At 21.2% G+C, this 18,186-nt stretch overlaps 10 protein-coding genes across 10 annotated transcripts; 4 read left to right on the top strand and 6 right to left on the bottom strand.

Annotated features, from left to right (window-relative positions):
* Positions 1–2,475: 2,475 nt before the first annotated feature.
* DDB_G0289443 (peptidoglycan-binding lysin domain) lies at positions 2,476–2,786 on the bottom strand (the record flags this gene model as incomplete). The annotated part of the gene is made up of 2 exons (XM_631131.1): positions 2,476–2,706; positions 2,778–2,786. The coding sequence occupies 2 exons, from the start codon at positions 2,784–2,786 to the stop codon at positions 2,476–2,478; spliced, it is 240 nt and encodes a 79-aa protein (XP_636223.1).
* Positions 2,787–3,734: 948 nt separating this feature from the next.
* prmt2 (protein arginine methyltransferase) lies at positions 3,735–5,586 on the bottom strand (the record flags this gene model as incomplete). The annotated part of the gene is made up of 3 exons (XM_631132.1): positions 3,735–4,383; positions 4,456–4,955; positions 5,197–5,586. The coding sequence occupies 3 exons, from the start codon at positions 5,584–5,586 to the stop codon at positions 3,735–3,737; spliced, it is 1,539 nt and encodes a 512-aa protein (XP_636224.1).
* Positions 5,587–6,081: 495 nt separating this feature from the next.
* tmem167 (TMEM167 family protein) lies at positions 6,082–6,393 on the top strand (the record flags this gene model as incomplete). The annotated part of the gene is made up of 2 exons (XM_631114.1): positions 6,082–6,084; positions 6,178–6,393. The coding sequence occupies 2 exons, from the start codon at positions 6,082–6,084 to the stop codon at positions 6,391–6,393; spliced, it is 219 nt and encodes a 72-aa protein (XP_636206.1).
* A 907-nt stretch (positions 6,394–7,300) lies between these two features.
* Positions 7,301–8,074, bottom strand: DDB_G0289453 (LSM domain-containing protein; the record flags this gene model as incomplete). Its single annotated transcript, XM_631115.1, has 1 exon — positions 7,301–8,074. One exon carries the CDS (start codon positions 8,072–8,074, stop codon positions 7,301–7,303), a length of 774 nt encoding a protein of 257 aa, XP_636207.1.
* A 304-nt stretch (positions 8,075–8,378) lies between these two features.
* On the top strand, positions 8,379–9,548 carry DDB_G0289455 (hypothetical protein; the record flags this gene model as incomplete). Its single annotated transcript, XM_631116.1, has 2 exons — positions 8,379–8,657; positions 8,757–9,548. The coding sequence occupies 2 exons, from the start codon at positions 8,379–8,381 to the stop codon at positions 9,546–9,548; spliced, it is 1,071 nt and encodes a 356-aa protein (XP_636208.1).
* A 65-nt stretch (positions 9,549–9,613) lies between these two features.
* On the bottom strand, positions 9,614–10,614 carry DDB_G0289457 (hypothetical protein; the record flags this gene model as incomplete). Its single annotated transcript, XM_631117.1, has 2 exons — positions 9,614–10,311; positions 10,563–10,614. 2 exons carry the CDS (start codon positions 10,612–10,614, stop codon positions 9,614–9,616), a joined length of 750 nt encoding a protein of 249 aa, XP_636209.1.
* Positions 10,615–11,203: 589 nt separating this feature from the next.
* ubqF (hypothetical protein) lies at positions 11,204–12,805 on the top strand (the record flags this gene model as incomplete). The annotated part of the gene is made up of 1 exon (XM_631118.1): positions 11,204–12,805. The coding sequence occupies one exon, from the start codon at positions 11,204–11,206 to the stop codon at positions 12,803–12,805; it is 1,602 nt and encodes a 533-aa protein (XP_636210.1).
* A 134-nt stretch (positions 12,806–12,939) lies between these two features.
* On the bottom strand, positions 12,940–13,521 carry DDB_G0289459 (hypothetical protein; the record flags this gene model as incomplete). Its single annotated transcript, XM_631119.1, has 1 exon — positions 12,940–13,521. One exon carries the CDS (start codon positions 13,519–13,521, stop codon positions 12,940–12,942), a length of 582 nt encoding a protein of 193 aa, XP_636211.1.
* A 507-nt stretch (positions 13,522–14,028) lies between these two features.
* DDB_G0289461 (endonuclease/exonuclease/phosphatase domain-containing protein) lies at positions 14,029–16,077 on the bottom strand (the record flags this gene model as incomplete). The annotated part of the gene is made up of 2 exons (XM_631120.1): positions 14,029–14,198; positions 14,526–16,077. The coding sequence occupies 2 exons, from the start codon at positions 16,075–16,077 to the stop codon at positions 14,029–14,031; spliced, it is 1,722 nt and encodes a 573-aa protein (XP_636212.1).
* Positions 16,078–16,489: 412 nt separating this feature from the next.
* srr (serine racemase) lies at positions 16,490–17,664 on the top strand (the record flags this gene model as incomplete). The annotated part of the gene is made up of 3 exons (XM_631121.1): positions 16,490–16,645; positions 16,731–17,384; positions 17,500–17,664. The coding sequence occupies 3 exons, from the start codon at positions 16,490–16,492 to the stop codon at positions 17,662–17,664; spliced, it is 975 nt and encodes a 324-aa protein (XP_636213.1).
* Between the last annotated feature and the right edge of the window lie 522 nt (positions 17,665–18,186).

The following is an 18,186-nucleotide window of genomic DNA, read 5'->3' on the forward strand; positions in this document are numbered from 1 at the left end:
CATTTAATTTATTTTATTTAAAAAATAATCATTTAATTTATTTTATTTAAAAAATCTCATTTTTGATAAACAATATTGAAAAGGCTTCATGTGCATTTTATTATATTAGTTTTTTTTTTTTTTTAAAAAAATGGGGTTAATATAGCACTTTGTGTTTTCTTTTTTTATTTTGTTTATTTTTATTATTTTAATAAATGGAGTTATTAAAAGTAGTTATTAAATTAATAATATTTAAATTTTAAATTGCAATTTAATAAGTTGATATAAGCAAAACCCATAATCGAATTAATCTCATTTTTATAATACTAATAATTTAAACCTTATTTAAAAATGATTTAATTTTAATTCCCATAAATTTGAAATAATAGGGTAATACAAGCAAACCATATCATTGGAAAATAATAAATAAAATAAAGGAATTTTATATATAATAGTTTATTAAATTTTAATTGATTATTAAAAAAAAAAAAAAATAATTGAAAAAAAAAAAAAAAAAAAAAAAAAATTTAAAAAAGATTTGAGGGTTTAGAAAAGAATAATATCATATAGAGATATTATTAAAATTTATTTATCATTATATTGGGCTAATAATTGAATAAAAATCTCCTTTCTTATTATCCAAAAAGCAATTATCAAAATTTTAAATTGTTATTAAATTTAATAATTTTATGTTTTAATTTATATTATTATTTTTTATATTTTATTTTTCACTTTTAAGTAAAAACTATTATTTAAAGAGTCAAACCCAAAAACAGTAACTTGATTTTACATAATATTTTAAATATTAAAAACTTTAATTTAAATTATAATTTTAAGAAAATGGAAAATATAAGGACTTATATTAAATCCCTATTTTTTACATTTAAAAAAAAAAGAAAAATTTCTAAAGTCAATTACACATTAATTTTTTTTTTTTTATTATAAAAACCAACTGTCAAGTTTGAAACTTATACAAAAAATAGGTAGCAAAAAACAAAATTTAATTTAATTTTAAATTATAATTTATTAGTATTGTTGTTGAATATTATCTTTTTCTTTTTTTCTTTTTTTTTTTTTTTTTTTTAAATAACCAACAAAATTAAAATTTAAATGTTTCATACCTCCTAAATTTCCCATTTCATTTTATTTTATTAATCATAAAAACCTCAATTCTTTAAATTGCGACAATATTTTCTACCAATTAGAACGTGTTTTCAATCAAATTCTACGACATTAAAAAAAAAAAAAAAAAATTTGGATAAAATGATATTATTAAAATTTATAATTGTAATTAACTATTTAAATAATTACACTGGAAAAAAGAAACTGACAAATTTTATCCCATATCCAAAACTTAACCAAGTTTTATCTCTTAAAAAAAAAAAAAATTGGAAAATATAATTTTAAAGTTTGGACAAGAATAATATCACAAAGAGATATAATTAAATTTTTATTTATCATCGTTTAATTACAACAATATTTTTCCCCACTATAATATTGCTGCAATCCTTTTTATAATTTAAATTATTAATTTTCAAAAAAGAATTCAATGACAAATGGCAAGAAGTTGACATATCGATACAACTATGACTCAAAGCCCTTTCTGGCATGATGTAATCAGTGCAACCGTTTTCTTCAGCATTTAAGCCTACAGAGAAAAGAAATAAAGCAAATCATGTTAAACTTAATAACTTAGATTTGGAATTAGTAAAAATAAAATTTGAAAAATAAAATTCGGTAATTTCTTATTTTTTGATGAGATAAAATTTGGTAATTTCTTTTTTTTAGTGTAATTTTTTGAACATTTTATTACAATTATAATTATAATTCATACAAGCATAAAAAATTAATGGACAATTATAAAGTTGCAATTTTTTTTATTTATGGTCACCATAAATTGATTTTATTTTATTGGTTTTTTTTTTTTAACAAGATTGTTAATGTAATTAAAGATATAAAAAAAAACAAAAAAAGAAAAAAAAATTTAAAATTTTTTTGTTTGCTAAAACTTGTGCAAATAAAACACCTAACAATAATCTATTTAATTTTTTTTTTTTTAATTTTTTTAGCAAATTACTATAGATATTTTTTTGGATATTTTTTAAAAATACCCCATAAAGGTTTTTTTTTATTATTATTTGGCCTAAAAAAGTTCTTTGTAACCAAAGTCACAACGAATTCCCATTGTATATTCCCAGACCAATGAACACCACATGTCTTCAACAGATTTCTTTTTTCTCTATTTTTTATTAATCATTATTTTTTTTTTTTTATTTTTTATTTAGGATTAAAAAAAAAAAAAATAAATAAAAATCAAATAAACAAAAAAAAAAACAAACAAAGCTTTTATATTAAAACAATTGTTCAATATTATATTTTTATTTTATTTTTTTAAAAAATCAACAAAATTAAAATTTAAATGTTTCATACCTATAAATTTTACAGTAAATTTCCCATTCCTTTTTATTTTATTAATCAGATAAAATTCCAATGCACTTAATTACAACAATATTTTCTTCCAATTTGGACGAGTTTACAAGCATTGTTATCCAATTTATTTGTACGCATGAATTGATCAAGAGTAACTTTACAAGAAGTGGCCATATCATAGCAGGTATAACCTTTTTGAGCTACATGCCAACTTGAACATGAACCCATTTCCTCGGCATTTGAACATGAGAAAGCACATAAAACTAAAACAAATGCCAATCCTATTAAATTTAAAAACTTTTGATTTTTTAAAAAATAAAATTAATATTACTTTTTTTTTTTTTTTTATATATTTTTATAATTTTTACCTTGTTCATTTTTATACTAATTTAAATTTGAATATTTAATGTTTACTTTTTTTTTTGATGAATAATATAAAATAAAAAAATGATATTTATACCTTTTTCTTATTTAGGTTTTTTTTATTTTAATTTTATTTTTTTAATTAAAACTTTTAAAATTACAAATAGTGGTAATTAATACCAATAAACTAGTAATATTGTTACAAATATGCAATAAAATGACGATATTAAAAATAAAAATTAAAACTACACCAATAGCTTTAAATAGGAAATCTTAAAATTAAACAATAATTTCCTTTTTAATTTTTTATATCAATTTGAACATAATCACACATACTTTAATATTTAATTATATCAAAAAATAAAAAATAAAAAAAAAAATAAAAAATAAAAAAAAAAAAAAAAAAAAAAAAGTGGGGTTAAAATATTTGTAGATTAAAGTAATTATAGGAAATAAAAGATATTATATTAAACTTGGATTAGATTAAAATGTTAGTAGTATAATTTTTTAAAAGAAATTATAATTATATTAATTAATATATAAAAAAAAAAAAAAAATCTGGAAAATAAATTTTAAAGAAAAAAAAATTAAAGTTTAATTTATCAAATATATGAATGTAGTTTTTTTATTTAATATCCTATAAAATGAATTTTTGTTGGGAGATAATTATATTGTATCTTTTTTTCAAATAATTAAAAATTTAATCTTTTTATTAATTATTTTAATGATTTTAAGTTTAATTGGTATTTTTCTATTTTTTTTTTTTTTTTTTTTTTTTTTTGTTGGTATTGTTAAAAATAATTAAATTTTACACACAATATGAAATCCAAAAAAAATAAAAATGAAAAAAAAAAATAATTTCCAGTGCTTCAATATTTAAAAAGAAATGAATTTTATAATACAAAAAAATAAAGATTATTTATTAAAGATTTTTTTTTTTTTTTAAAAAAAAATATCAAATATTAAATTAAATATTTTTGATAACTATAATCAAAAGGATTTGTTTTTAAAGAAACATACATTTCAATCCACCAATGTCTTCTATAATCTTTATTTTGTAAAATACGAATAGTACCTTTAATTGAGGTTGTATCAAGTTGTTTATCAGAACTTTGTAAAATTTTTTCCTTTGAATTTAAGAATAAAACCTGTTTCCAATGTTGATCACCAGTTCCAGGTGCAGTTGATAATTCTAAAACATTTGAAGATTGTTTGAAAAACAATGGTGTTAAACCTTTACTATCTATTGAATATTGTTGATAAGTACTTTTAACTAATTCACCATCTCTATCGATTGTATAATATGCAAATTGTTGCTTATTTTCATCATCATTACTATTATCATTATTATTATTATTATTATCATTATCATCATCATCATCATCTAAATTTTCAAACCAAACTGAAAACCATGAACCAAATCCATGATATTTACTACCATTTGGTACTTGAAATTCAAAAGTTTTAACAGTTTTTGATAAATCTTCAATTGTAATAGTTGATAAATCAATAGTTCTTAATATAATTGGTTTATCTAAAACTGAATCTTGATTATCAACATAATAATTTCTAATTGTTTTTTCTTCTAATAATTCTTCTTGTGCAAATGGTCTGTTATGTTATATATTTAATAATTAGTACTTTGTAAATAATAACCAAAAATAATAGGGAAATAATACATACATTAAAGGTGACATATCTAAATTAAAAACATTACTCCATTGATTAATATATTGATTATAAAATGAATCTACATTAATTGGTGATAAATAAATTGATGCTTTCGATGGTAAAATGATACCACCAGGTCTCATTAAATTATCACGTGCATAAATTACAGATTCAATCATTGATTCAAAAATTAAGAAAGCACCTTGCCATTCGCTTACAATTACATCAACATATTCTGGAAATGCAATATGTTCTAATTTACCTTTAAACACTGTTACAATATCGGCAAGACCATTTTGTTGAACGATTAATTCAGCTCTATGTGCCATATCACTTGCATCAACTGCATATACTTTTTTTGCACCTGCTTTGGCAACGAAACAACTTAAAATACCAGTTCCACAACCAACATCTAAAACAACTTTATCTTTGAAAATATTTTTACTCTTTGAAATTGCATGATAATATGCTGCTGTTCTTCTTTTATCAAATACCATTTCATGATGTAAACTCTAACAACAATAATATTAATATTTAATATTTAATATTTAAAATATTTAATTAAATAATAATAATAATAATAATAATAATAAAAATAATAATATTTAATTAAATAATAACAATAATAATAATAATAATAATAATAATAATAATAATAATAATAATAATAATAATAATAATAATAATAATAATAATAATAATAATAATAATAATAACAATAATAATAATAATAATAATAATAATAATATTTACAATTTTTGAATAACTTGAAAAATATTCTTCATCCTCATAAGTATCTTGAACACCAAGTGGGTGTACTGTTTTATAATAATCATCTGATTCATCTTGTGTTTGTTGTTGTTGTTCTATATTTTGTTGAGTTGGTTCTTCTTCTTCTACTTCTTGGATTGGTGGTGGTAGTGGTAAATCATCAATGTTGGAGGTTGTGGTTGTATGTTCAATCTTTACTATTGATGGTGTTGGAGGTGGTGGAGGTAATGAATCATTACCAACAACTAATTCTGCTCGCTTTAATTTATTGTTTTCAATCATGACTGATATAATATCATCTTTAGTTTTTAAAAATTCTTCTGATACTAGATCCATAATTTCGCTCTTTAATTTTGAATAATCATCTGTCATTATGTTTCTATTGATTTTTGTTTTTTTTTTTTTTTTTTTTTTTTAATATTAAAAATCAGGACTTAAATAAATACAAAAAAAAAAAAAAAAAAAAAAAAAAAAAAAAAAAAAAAAAATTAAAAAAAAAAAATATCTATATTTTTTATTTGAAAAAAAAAACCAAAAAATGCATTTTTGCTTTGGTTTGACCAAAACATTCCCATTTTAAAATATAAAAATAAAAATAAAAAATAAAAAAAAAAAAATAAAAAAATTATTCCTCAAAAAAGAATATTGATAATTTTATGTTTTTATTTTATGAAATAATTGTTTTTATGGATTAATAATTAATTAATTTTAATCAGACGTGTTTTTAAGTTAAATTGTTTTTTTTTTTTTTTTTTTTTCATTTTTTTTTTTTTTTATTTTTTTTTTTTTAATTTTTTATTTTTTTTATTTTTTTATTTTTTTTTTTTTTGAATAATTTTTTCAATTTATAAAGAAATCATATAAAAAATGGTGAGTTCAAACTAAAGTTTATAAATAAATAAATAAATAAATAAATAAATAAAAAGTAAATTAATTAATTCATTTAATATTTATTGATTTTAGGTTGCAATTTTCAACTTTCAAAGTTTATTAGTTGTAATATTATTATTTATTTGCACATGCACATATATTAGAGGGTCCTATCCATCACTTTTAGAAGTTAGAGATAAACATAGTTTTAGTGGTTTACCGAGAAAAGCTGCAATTATAGGTGAAAGATTATCTCCATGGGTTTCAGCATGTTGTCTTATTATGGGTTTATGGACATTATATAATTAAAATCAAAAAAAAAAAAAAAACAATTTTCAAATCATAGGTGAAATAATAAATAAATAAATTCATGTACATATAGATATAATAATAATAATAATAATAATAATAATAAAAAAAAAGGAAAAAAAAAAAAAAAAAAAACCATTACAATTGCTCAATATATTAAATAAAATAAATAAAATTAGTTAAAGAGAAATTAATTGAACACAACTGACGATTTAATTTTTTTTTTTTTTTGAACACCTCATCCCAATTTGGGATGTGTTCTAGTTTTATTTAATTAAATTACAGTTTTAAAATAGATGGAGACTCTATTATAAAAGGTATAATAATAATAATAATAATAATAAATAATAATAATAATAATAATAATTATAATTATAATTATTATCTTCTTCAAATGAGTCTTTAATTCTTCTTTAAACTTTGAGTTTCACACACCCAAATTCTATTCTTTCAGAGTAAATACCCCATTTTTTTATATACATACAATTTTATAAATTGATTAATTTAATAATTGTTGTTGTGTGTAACAATTATTATTTAGATGATGTTTTTTTTTTTAATTATTTTTAGGGGAAGGTGTAATACAATCCAAGTACCAACTAAAATGGGCGAGATGCCTTTCAAGTCAGTGTTTTACCATACATGTAAAGGTTGTTCTTGGGTACAGGAACGACTCTGTCCAATTTATTTTAAGACAGAGTATTTGGGTACCCATTTAATTGTTCGAATTTTAAAATTTCAAACTTTACTTTCCTATAACTACCGCTAATTACTCAATATAATTATGGGACATTTTTTTCGGTAAAAAAAAATTAAAAAATAAAAATAAAAATAAAAATAAAAAAAATAAAAAAAACGTTTTGCGTGAAAATATCTTAAAAAAAATTTGAAAAATTTATTATTATTTTTAATCTATTAATATAACAGAAACAACAGTATCACCTTTAATAAATAATTGACCATAATATCTTTTTATTTTTGGTTGAATTGGTTGATTTTGGTTTCTTGTTGATGGTAATGATTTTAATAAGTCATATTCTTCTTCAACATCACGTAATATGATATTCATATGTTTATCGAAAGCAATAATATAGCCTCTACAATAACCTCTAATACAATTAGTACCACGTATCATAACTTTAATCTTTGATTTACTTTCTAATGCTCTCTTTAATAATGACAATGGTCCATCAGTAAACTTATTTGAAATATTCTTTAAAATTTTATGATCTTCATTTGTGTTTTTCTTTCTTATTGTTGTTGTTGTGGTTGTTGTTTCTACTATTGAAGCTATTGAATTTGTTGAGGTAGTGCTTGTGGTTGTAGTGGTGGTTGTTGTGGTTGTTGTGGTTGGTGTTGATTCAATAGGAGGAGAAGTATTGGTTGTTGTGGATGAGTTGTTGTTGTTCAATGATGTAATATTGATATTATTTATAGGTTGAGTAGGTGGTTTCTTTATTTGAACATAATTTTCATCACTAGGTGGTAATAATATTCTTGCCTTATGAATATTATCTAATGGTTTTATTTTTGGAAATGGTAGGGAAACTAATTGTGGATTCTTTAATGCTAATAATGCATCAAATTTATCTGATAATACATTGAATTTATCATTATCATTACCATAATTATCATGATCACCGCCACCATTTCCTTTATTTTTACTTTTTAAATTATCCATTCATATTCATTAACTTTATTAATTAATTGGTACTGTGTGGTGACTGTAATTTGAAATTGACTGTAAATGAAAAAAAAAAAAAAAAAAAAAAAAAAAAAAAAAAAAAAAAAAATTTTTTTTTGAAAAAAAAAAAAAAAAAAAAAATAAAATAAAATTATTGGTAAAAAAAAAAAAAATATCTGCGTAGTGGGGGATTTCTGATTAAAAATCGATTTTTTTTTTTTTTGTTGTTACTAATTCCAAATTATTGTTATTATTATTATTCATTTTTTTTTTTATATTTTATTTTTTATTTTATTAAATAATGATTGAAACAGAAATTACAAAACCAAAATATGAAATTCCATTTTCTAAAATGCATGGAGCAGGTAATGACTTTATAGTTTTTGAAAATAATAAAGTTAAAAGATTAGATGGTTCAGAAAATGAAATTACTTTAAAAGAACTAAAAGAGATTACATTAAAATTATCACATAGAAAATTAGGTGTTGGATTTGATCAAGCAATTATTATAAATAATAATCCAAAAGTTTTAAAATCTGCTCATTATGAAATGATTGTAATTAATTCTGATGGTGAGCAAGTAAGTAAATAATAAATAAATAAATAAGTAATATATAACACCCTTTATTTTTTTATTTTATTAATTTTTAATTTTTAAAAAAAAAAAAAAAACAAATAGGCATCAATGTGTGGAAATGGTGTTAGATGTTTTTCAAAATATATTATTGATAATTGTATTGAGTCAAAGAGTTTAAATGGTACACCAAAATTAGTTGATGGAGGAGATATTGAACAAAAGATTGAAACATTAGCAGGATTAGTTATAACATATCCAAAGATTACACACCATTTAAATCAATATAATTTAATGATGATTAAAGTTAATATGAATAATGCATTAGTATTAAAGACAAATCAATATAAGGATGACGAATTTGAAAATGTTTTAAATAAAAAAACAACAAATGAAAAAGCATATATTTACACAATTAAAGATTTATCATTACCACAATGCGATCAGTTAGAGTGTGTATTAGTGTCAATGGGTAATCCACATTGTGTAATATTTTTAGAAAGAAATATAGAGTTGGGTAATCTCTCCTCAACTGGTGTTGATTCAGCCTCAGATTTATCAATGATGAAAATTGATGAGATTGCAACTAAACTTCAAAAATTACCATTATTTAAAGATGGTTGTAATGTTGAGTTTGTAAGTACAAATAATTCAAAATTAACAAATCGTGTAATTTCAAGAGTATTTGAACGTGGTGCTGGTGAGACATTAGCTTGCGGTACTGGTGCTTGTGGTGTTGCTGTTGCCTCAATCCTCATGTCATATTGTACTCAAGATAAAGAAGTTACTGTATCAATGCCTGGTGGTGATTTATTAATTCAATGGTCAAGTGAAACTGGTGAAGTTTTTAAAACTGGTCCAGCTTGTACTGTATTTAATTCAAATATTAAATTATAAAATAAATAAATATATAGTTTCATTTCTTATTATATCATATCATATTTTATTTTATTTTATTTATTTTATTTACTAATTTTATCTTTTAAAACACCCATCCATTTATCTTCAGAAACTTTATTTGCCCAGTGTGGTTTATAATCGAGTTTAATATTTTTCATACAGTCTGTAATTAATTGTACATGTTCAGGTGGGAATAATTTATCTTTTTCAAGGACCATATGTCCTTTTTCATTTGATTTTGAATAAATACTATTATTATTATTATTATTATTATTATTATTATTATTATTATTATTATTATTATTGTTTTCATTATTATTTGAATCGTCAGAAAATGGATCATTTGAAACTTTTGGGAAATATTCAGAAAAGTCCATATTTTTAAACATTGGATTTGATTTTAACTTTGATTCTATATCATTTTCATTTTCATTATCTATTGTATGAAATTGTTCAGAATGACTAGTGAAATCTCCAAAATAATCATTATCATTTTTATTATTATCTTCTATATACTTTAAATCACCTTCATCTTCACTACTATCTTCTGTATTATTATTATTATTATTATTATTATTATTAATATTTGTTGCTACTGTTGTTTCTGTTGTATTATTATCATTTTCATTTTTATTTTTTGAGTAATATTCATTTTTATCATTATATTTAATTTCATAACCATTGTTCACATCACTATATACACTATCTGTATCACTTTCATCTTTATAATCTGGTATTAAATTAAAACCTGAATAATCATCTAAATAATAATAATAATAATAATAATAATAATAATAATAATAATAATAATAATAATAATAATAATAATAATAATAATAATAATAATAATAATAATAATAATAATAATAATAATAATAATAATAATAATAATAATAATAATAATAATAATAATAATAATAATAATAATAATAATAATAATGATAAAATAATTAGTATCAATATATTAATTTTTTATTATGTTATTTAAAAAAAAAAAAGAAAAATACTTACTTTCTACTTCACTCCCACTATCAGAATCTGAATCATTTATTTTTGATACCATTTTTTAAACTTTAATATATAAAAAAAAAAAAAAAAAAAAAAAAAAAAAAAATTTAAAAAAAAAAAAAAAAAAAAAAAAAAAATTTTAAAAATTTAAAATTAAAATTAAATTTTAAAAAATTGTAAAAGAAGATAGTTAGTTAAATTTGAATGATATAAATGGAAATATAAACCAAATTCATTAAATGTTTTTTAATTTTTTTAATTTTTTTTTTTTTTTTTTATTTTTATTTTTTTTTTTTTTTTTTTTTTTTTGTTCTGTTGACAGTAAATACAGTCAGAATTTTTGAGAACAAAAAAAACATTGTCAACAAATTTTTATTTTTTTTTATTTTTTTTTATTTTTTTTTTATTAATTTTTTAATAAAATTTTATTTTTTTTTTATTAAGTTTTTATTTTTTTTTTATTAAATTTTTAATTTAAATTGATTTTTTTTTTTTTTTTTTTTATTATTTTTTCTCACCATATTTTTTTGTAAATAGTAATAATTAATAATAATTTTTTAAATTCTTTATTTTTTTAAACATATAAAAATTTTTTTTTTCCTTTGTATATTATTTTTTTTTCCATTTTTACATATTAATTAATTATGCAAATTTTTGTTAAAACTCTCACTGGTAAAACCATCACATTGGAAGTTGAAGGTAGTGACAACATTGAAAATGTCAAGGCTAAAATTCAAGACAAAGAAGGTATTCCACCAGATCAACAAAGATTAATCTTTGCTGGTAAACAATTAGAAGATGGTCGTACTCTTTCTGATTACAACATTCAAAAGGAATCCACTCTCCATTTAGTTCTTAGATTAAGAGGTGGTATGCAAATCTTTGTAAAAACTCTCACTGGTAAAACCATCACCTTAGAGGTTGAAGGTAGTGATAACATTGAAAATGTTAAAGCTAAAATTCAAGACAAAGAAGGTATCCCACCAGATCAACAAAGATTAATTTTCGCTGGTAAACAATTAGAAGATGGTCGTACTCTCTCTGACTACAACATTCAAAAGGAATCCACTCTCCACTTGGTTCTCAGATTAAGAGGTGGTATGCAAATCTTTGTAAAAACCTTGACTGGTAAAACTATCACCTTGGAAGTCGAAGGTTCTGACAACATTGAAAATGTTAAAGCCAAAATCCAAGACAAAGAAGGTATCCCACCAGATCAACAAAGATTAATTTTCGCTGGTAAACAATTAGAAGATGGTCGTACTCTCTCTGACTACAACATTCAAAAAGAATCCACTCTCCATTTAGTTTTAAGATTAAGAGGTGGTATGCAAATTTTTGTTAAAACTCTCACTGGTAAGACCATCACCTTAGAGGTTGAAGGTAGTGATAACATTGAAAATGTCAAAGCCAAAATCCAAGACAAAGAAGGTATCCCACCAGATCAACAAAGATTAATTTTCGCTGGTAAACAATTAGAAGATGGTCGTACTCTCTCTGACTACAACATCCAAAAAGAATCCACTCTCCATTTAGTTTTAAGATTAAGAGGTGGTATGCAAATCTTTGTTAAAACTCTCACTGGTAAAACCATCACCTTGGAAGTCGAAGGTAGTGATAACATTGAAAATGTCAAAGCCAAAATCCAAGACAAAGAAGGTATTCCACCAGATCAACAACGTCTCATTTTCGCTGGTAAACAATTAGAAGATGGCCGTACTCTCTCTGATTACAACATCCAAAAAGAATCCACTCTCCATTTAGTTCTCAGATTAAGAGGTGGTATGCAAATCTTTGTAAAAACCTTGACTGGTAAGACCATCACATTGGAAGTCGAAGGTTCTGATAACATTGAAAATGTCAAAGCCAAAATTCAAGACAAAGAAGGTATTCCACCAGATCAACAAAGATTAATTTTCGCTGGTAAACAATTAGAAGATGGTCGTACTCTCTCTGACTACAATATTCAAAAGGAATCCACTCTCCATTTAGTTCTCAGATTAAGAGGTGGTATGCAAATCTTTGTTAAAACTTTAACAGGTAAAACTATCACCTTGGAAGTCGAAGGTAGTGATAACATTGAAAATGTTAAAGCCAAAATCCAAGACAAAGAAGGTATTCCACCAGATCAACAACGTCTCATTTTCGCTGGTAAACAATTAGAAGATGGTCGTACTCTCTCTGATTACAACATTCAAAAGGAATCCACTCTCCATTTAGTTCTCAGATTAAGAGGTGGTAACTAAGTTTTGGTGCCAGAGTGAATAATAAATAAAAAAAAAAAAAATTTTTAACTCAAATAAAAACCAATCTAATAATAAATTTATTATTATTATTTTCACCTAAAAAAACACATTTATTTATTTATTTTTTATACACATTAAATTTTTTTTGAATATTTAATAAATAATTTTTGAAGAGAATCACATTCTTTTACTTTTGTTGTTATTGGATTCCAAGTTATAACTTTATCAATTTTTTTAAATAATTCACTATTAATATCACCAATGAAGTGAGCAGTAAAATAAGAATCTTTTGTATTGACCCTTATTTGATTGGTCGGTGTTGGTTTTGGTGATTTTAATTCATTAAAAATTGCAAGTAAAATTTTTTGATCATTATCATCCATTGTTACATATGCGCCATTTGAATCTCCATTATCAGCCTTCAAAAGATTTCTTTGATAAATGTATACTAATTTATTATTTAATTTAAATTCAACTGAAAGTTCGGTTTGATTCTTTAAATTATGAAAGATACAAATAACCTTTCCAAATGATTTTTTTGAAGTATCATTATGTGACCCTCCCAATAATAGTTTATCTATTTCATCAAAATTCCAAATAACATCAGCTGATGCGTTGTAATTTATATCACCTAATAAATTTGATTTTACGATTGTAATACTATTTAAAACAATTAAAAATAATAAAAATATTAAAATTTTATAATAATAATTCATTTTGTTTTTTTTTTTATTAGTTTTCTTTAGTTTATTTATTTATTTTTATTTTCTATCTTTTAAAATTTTTTATTATTTTTAAATATTTAACAAAGATAAAAAAAAAAGAATTGTTTTTTTTTTTTCAAATAAAAAGAAATTATTTTGCTTAAAAAAAATTATTTTTTAAATTATTATTTTTATTATTATTGTTTTTATTTATTATCATTAACCTATTTTTGTTTATATGTGTGGTTTATTTTTGATAATAAAAATAAATTTAATAATTCCCTTATATAGAAATTTAAACGTGGAAATGTTTATTTTTTTTTATTATTTTAATATCGATTAATATTTTATAAGAAGAGGAATATTTTTATTACATTATTTTATTTTTATTTTATTTTTTTTATTTTTATTTTTATTTTTTTTATTTTATGATTATTTTTTGTTTGTTTTTAGATTGTTTTTATTTTTAGAGTGGTGGTGGGGTGAATTTTTTTTTTTTTTTTTTTTTTTTTTTTTTGATTAAGATGATGGTAGTAATTCTAAATCAGTCATTAATAAAATGTGGTCGGACGCCAATGTTAGGGATGGTAGCATCTTATAATCTTGTTTTTCACCAATTTCTAAAACATTGTTAACTTTAAATCTATCTTTTGAGACAAATATTTGATCAATATTGCCTGTAAATGCTCCTATAAGTAAATAAAAAATAAAATAAAAAAAACAAATAAAATAAAAAAATAAAAAAATATAAAATATAAAATGAATAAAAACAAATAATAATGGTAATAATAATGATAATGATAATGATAGTAATGATATTAATAATAATATTATTATTATTAATATTATTATTAATAATAATAATAAAAACAATAAAAATAATAAGTATTTATAATAAAAAAATAAAAAAAAATTAGTAAATAAAAAAGAATAATTATAATTATAATAAAATAATGATAATAATAATAATAATAATAATAATAAAAACAATAACAATAATTTATAAAAATATTTACTTGAAACAATTGTAAATTTTGGTTCACCATCTGGTCTTAAACTATAAGAACTTAAAAAATTAAAATCATGTTTAATTGATTTAATTTCTGGATGATTATCAAATTGAGAAGAATTAAAAGCCGGTGGATATTTACCAGCCAATGTTAAATGATGATCATCATTCATCATTAAACCCTTGGTCATAAAATTATAACAACTATCATCAGGGGAACTATTAAAATCACCACAAACCACGATTGGAATATTATTTTCTAATTTATTTACTTGAATGAAATTTGATAAAATCATTGTGAACAAATGAATTTGAACACATTGAATATGATAATTATAACCTTGAGAGCCCCAATACATATGTTTTGAAACGACTATCATCTTTTGTTTAGTTTGTTTATCCTGTAGTAACACCAATGCATGATGAACATGATGTGATGAATGTTCAAGGAAATGAGTTATACATGATTTATAAATTGGATCTTGAATTAAAATTTCAACCAATTCCTTTTTCAATAGTTTTTGATCGGGTCTATTTAATTTTGTATAATCAATTTCCAAACCTTGTAATAAGTTGAATCTATCCTTTTTGAAAAATATGAAACAACCTTCACGATAACTATTATTAAAACCACCCATTGTAGTTTGTGGTGATTCATTGGAATCATTAGCATAGGATGGGTAATAGTCATAACCGCCACGTACATTCATCTCTTTAAATAATTGCCAATATAATCTATCAACTTCTTGTGTACCAACTATATCTGCTTTATATTGTAATATCTGTTCAATTAACAAGTAACTTCTATAAGAATTCCAACGTAATGAATAACTTGCTGAGTGAGTATACCAACTATCTGAAACATAACAATCTGCTAATATATTATATTGTATAATTCTATATTGATTATTAATATTATTATTATTATTATTTAATGGTTCATTTATTTTTAATAATTCTCTACTCTTTTCAAATAAAATTTTATGTTTATATTCAATTATTATTGGTATTTCATTATCATTATTATTACTATTATTAGATGATGTTGATGATGATGATGATGATTTATTAAATAATTTTGAAAATATATTATTTGATTTATTTTCATGTTGTTCAAAAATTAATGGTGATATTTTAATTTCAAATATTAATTCTTTACCTGAATGTTCTTTTTTTGGTGTAAATGAAATAGTTGGCGCTGATGAATTATTTGAATAATGTAACAACTTTTCAATATTTTCACCATCTATCATCCATTTTGAAGATATAATTGCTTTACTATATTTTAATTTTGAATTTTGATTTTTAAATGTAAAAATAAATGGTACATATGTAATTGGTTTTCCTGGGATAATACTAAAACTTTTTTCTGCTTCTCCAAATTTAAAATTTTCTGGTAATATAATTTTAAGTGGTTCTTCTTTAACTTTTGATTTTGTTACAATTGTTGATTGGGGTGGTAGGGGTGGTGGGGGTGGTGGTGTTGATGATGATGGTAACTCTTCATTTTTTATTGAATTTTCTGTAGTTGTAATATTGTTTTTATCTGTTTCTTCCATATCTATTAGTGTTGAGATAAAATTAAATAAAAAAAAATTAAAAACCCATTAATTAAAAAATTAAAAAATTAGGAAAAAAAAAAAAAAAAAAATTTAAAAAAAAAAATTCAAAGAAAATATTTTTTTTATTTTTAGATATTTAAAATTAATAAAATTTTTTTTTTTTTTTTTTAATTCCCAAATTTGTTGTATGGGTTTTAAAAAATAAAATTAAGAAACCTGAAAAAAAAAAAAATGAAAACTGTCAAAAAAAAAAATATATTAAATAAGATATTTAGTTATCAAGTGTTTTAATTGATTAAAAAATTGGGAAAAAAAAAATTTTAAAAAAATATCTTTTTTTTTTTTTAATTTTTTAATTTTTTTTTTTTTTTTTTTATTTTTTTTTTTATGTTTAAAAACTGAAAATAAGATGGAACCCATGGCAACAGTAACACTTAAAGATATTAAAGAAGCACATAAAAGAATTGAAAAATATATACATAAAACACCTGTACTCACAAACTCTACAATCAATGAGTTAGCAGGTAAAGAGTTATATTTTAAATGTGAAAATTTACAAAAAACAGTAAGTGGTAATAAAAAAATAAAAAAAAAATAAAATAAAAAAACATTTGGTGTTAAATCTATTTTTTTTTTTTTTTTTTTTTTAGGGAAGTTTTAAAATGCGTGGTGCATGTAATGCAATTTTTTCATTAGATGAAGAAGAGTTAAGTAAAGGTGTTGTAACTCATAGTAGTGGTAATCATGGTCAAGCATTATCATATGCATCAAAAGTTAGATGTGTAAAATGTTATGTAGTTGTACCAGAGGATGCACCATCAGTTAAATTGAATGCTATTTGTGGATATGGAGCAACTGTTACAAAATGTAAAGCAACATTGGAAGCAAGAGAATCAAATACTAAACAATTAATTGAACAACATTCTTGTAAGTTAATTCATCCATTCGATAATTTACAAGTTATCGCAGGTCAAGGTACAGCATCATTAGAATTAATGGAACAAGTTGAGAATTTAGATGCAATCATTACGCCAGTTGGTGGTGGTGGTTTGTTATCTGGTACTTGTATCACTGCAAAATCATTAAATCCAAATATTAAAGTATTTGCTGCTGAACCATTAGGTGCTGATGATACTTATCGTTCACTGTTATCTGGTGAAATTCAAAAACATACCCCTGGTAAACCAAATACAATCGCCGATGGTTTATTAACCACTGTTGGTTCTCTCACTTTTCCAATCATTAAAGAAAATTGTGATGGTGTCATTCTTGTAACTGAAGATGAAATTAAATATGCAATGAAAGTATGTTTTTTTTTTTTTTTTTTTTTTTTTTTTAGTTGCAAAATAATAATAATAATAATAACTATTATTTCAATTTTAAACTAATTTTTTTTTATTTTAATTTTTAAAAATATAGTTGGTTTGGGAAAGAATGAAAATAATTATTGAACCTTCATCTGCAACAACATTGGCTGCAATTTTAAAACAAGAGTTTAAAGATAAAAAAGATATTAAAAAAGTAGGTATTATAATTTCTGGAGGTAATGTAGATTTAAGTTCAATTTCAAAGATTTTAAATTAAATAAAACTGGATTTAAAAATTGTTTAAATAAAAAAAAAAAAAAAATTTTTGGACATTTACCAGAATGTAAACCCACAATTGTTCTCTTTTTTTTCGGTTTTTTTCACATTTTTTCGAATTAAAAAAAAAAAAAAAAAAAAAAAAAGTTTTTATAATTTAAATTAAATCAAAATTGGATTTTTACAAAATTATATTTTTTTTTTTTTTTTTTTTTTTTTTTTTTTATTTTATTTTTATTTTTATTTTGATTCTGTTCATTTTGATTTTTTTGCAATTTTAAAGATTGTGAATGTGCCCTGAATAAAACAAAAAAAAAGAAAAAAAATAAAAAATAAAAAATAAAAATAAATAAAAAATATTCACAATATTCACAAATAAAAGCAATATCTATAAAAAATTTTTTTTTTTTTTTCCCCACATTCAAAACCAACACACCCCACACATTTACAACTTCTATTTCCTTTATTATAATTTTAATTTATTTGATTTTTATTAATATTTAAGATAATAGTTTTTTTATTT

This window comes from Dictyostelium discoideum (assembly GCF_000004695.1).
Source record: "Dictyostelium discoideum AX4 chromosome 5 chromosome, whole genome shotgun sequence".
In the NCBI taxonomy this organism is placed as follows: Eukaryota; Evosea; class Eumycetozoa; order Dictyosteliales; family Dictyosteliaceae; genus Dictyostelium; species Dictyostelium discoideum.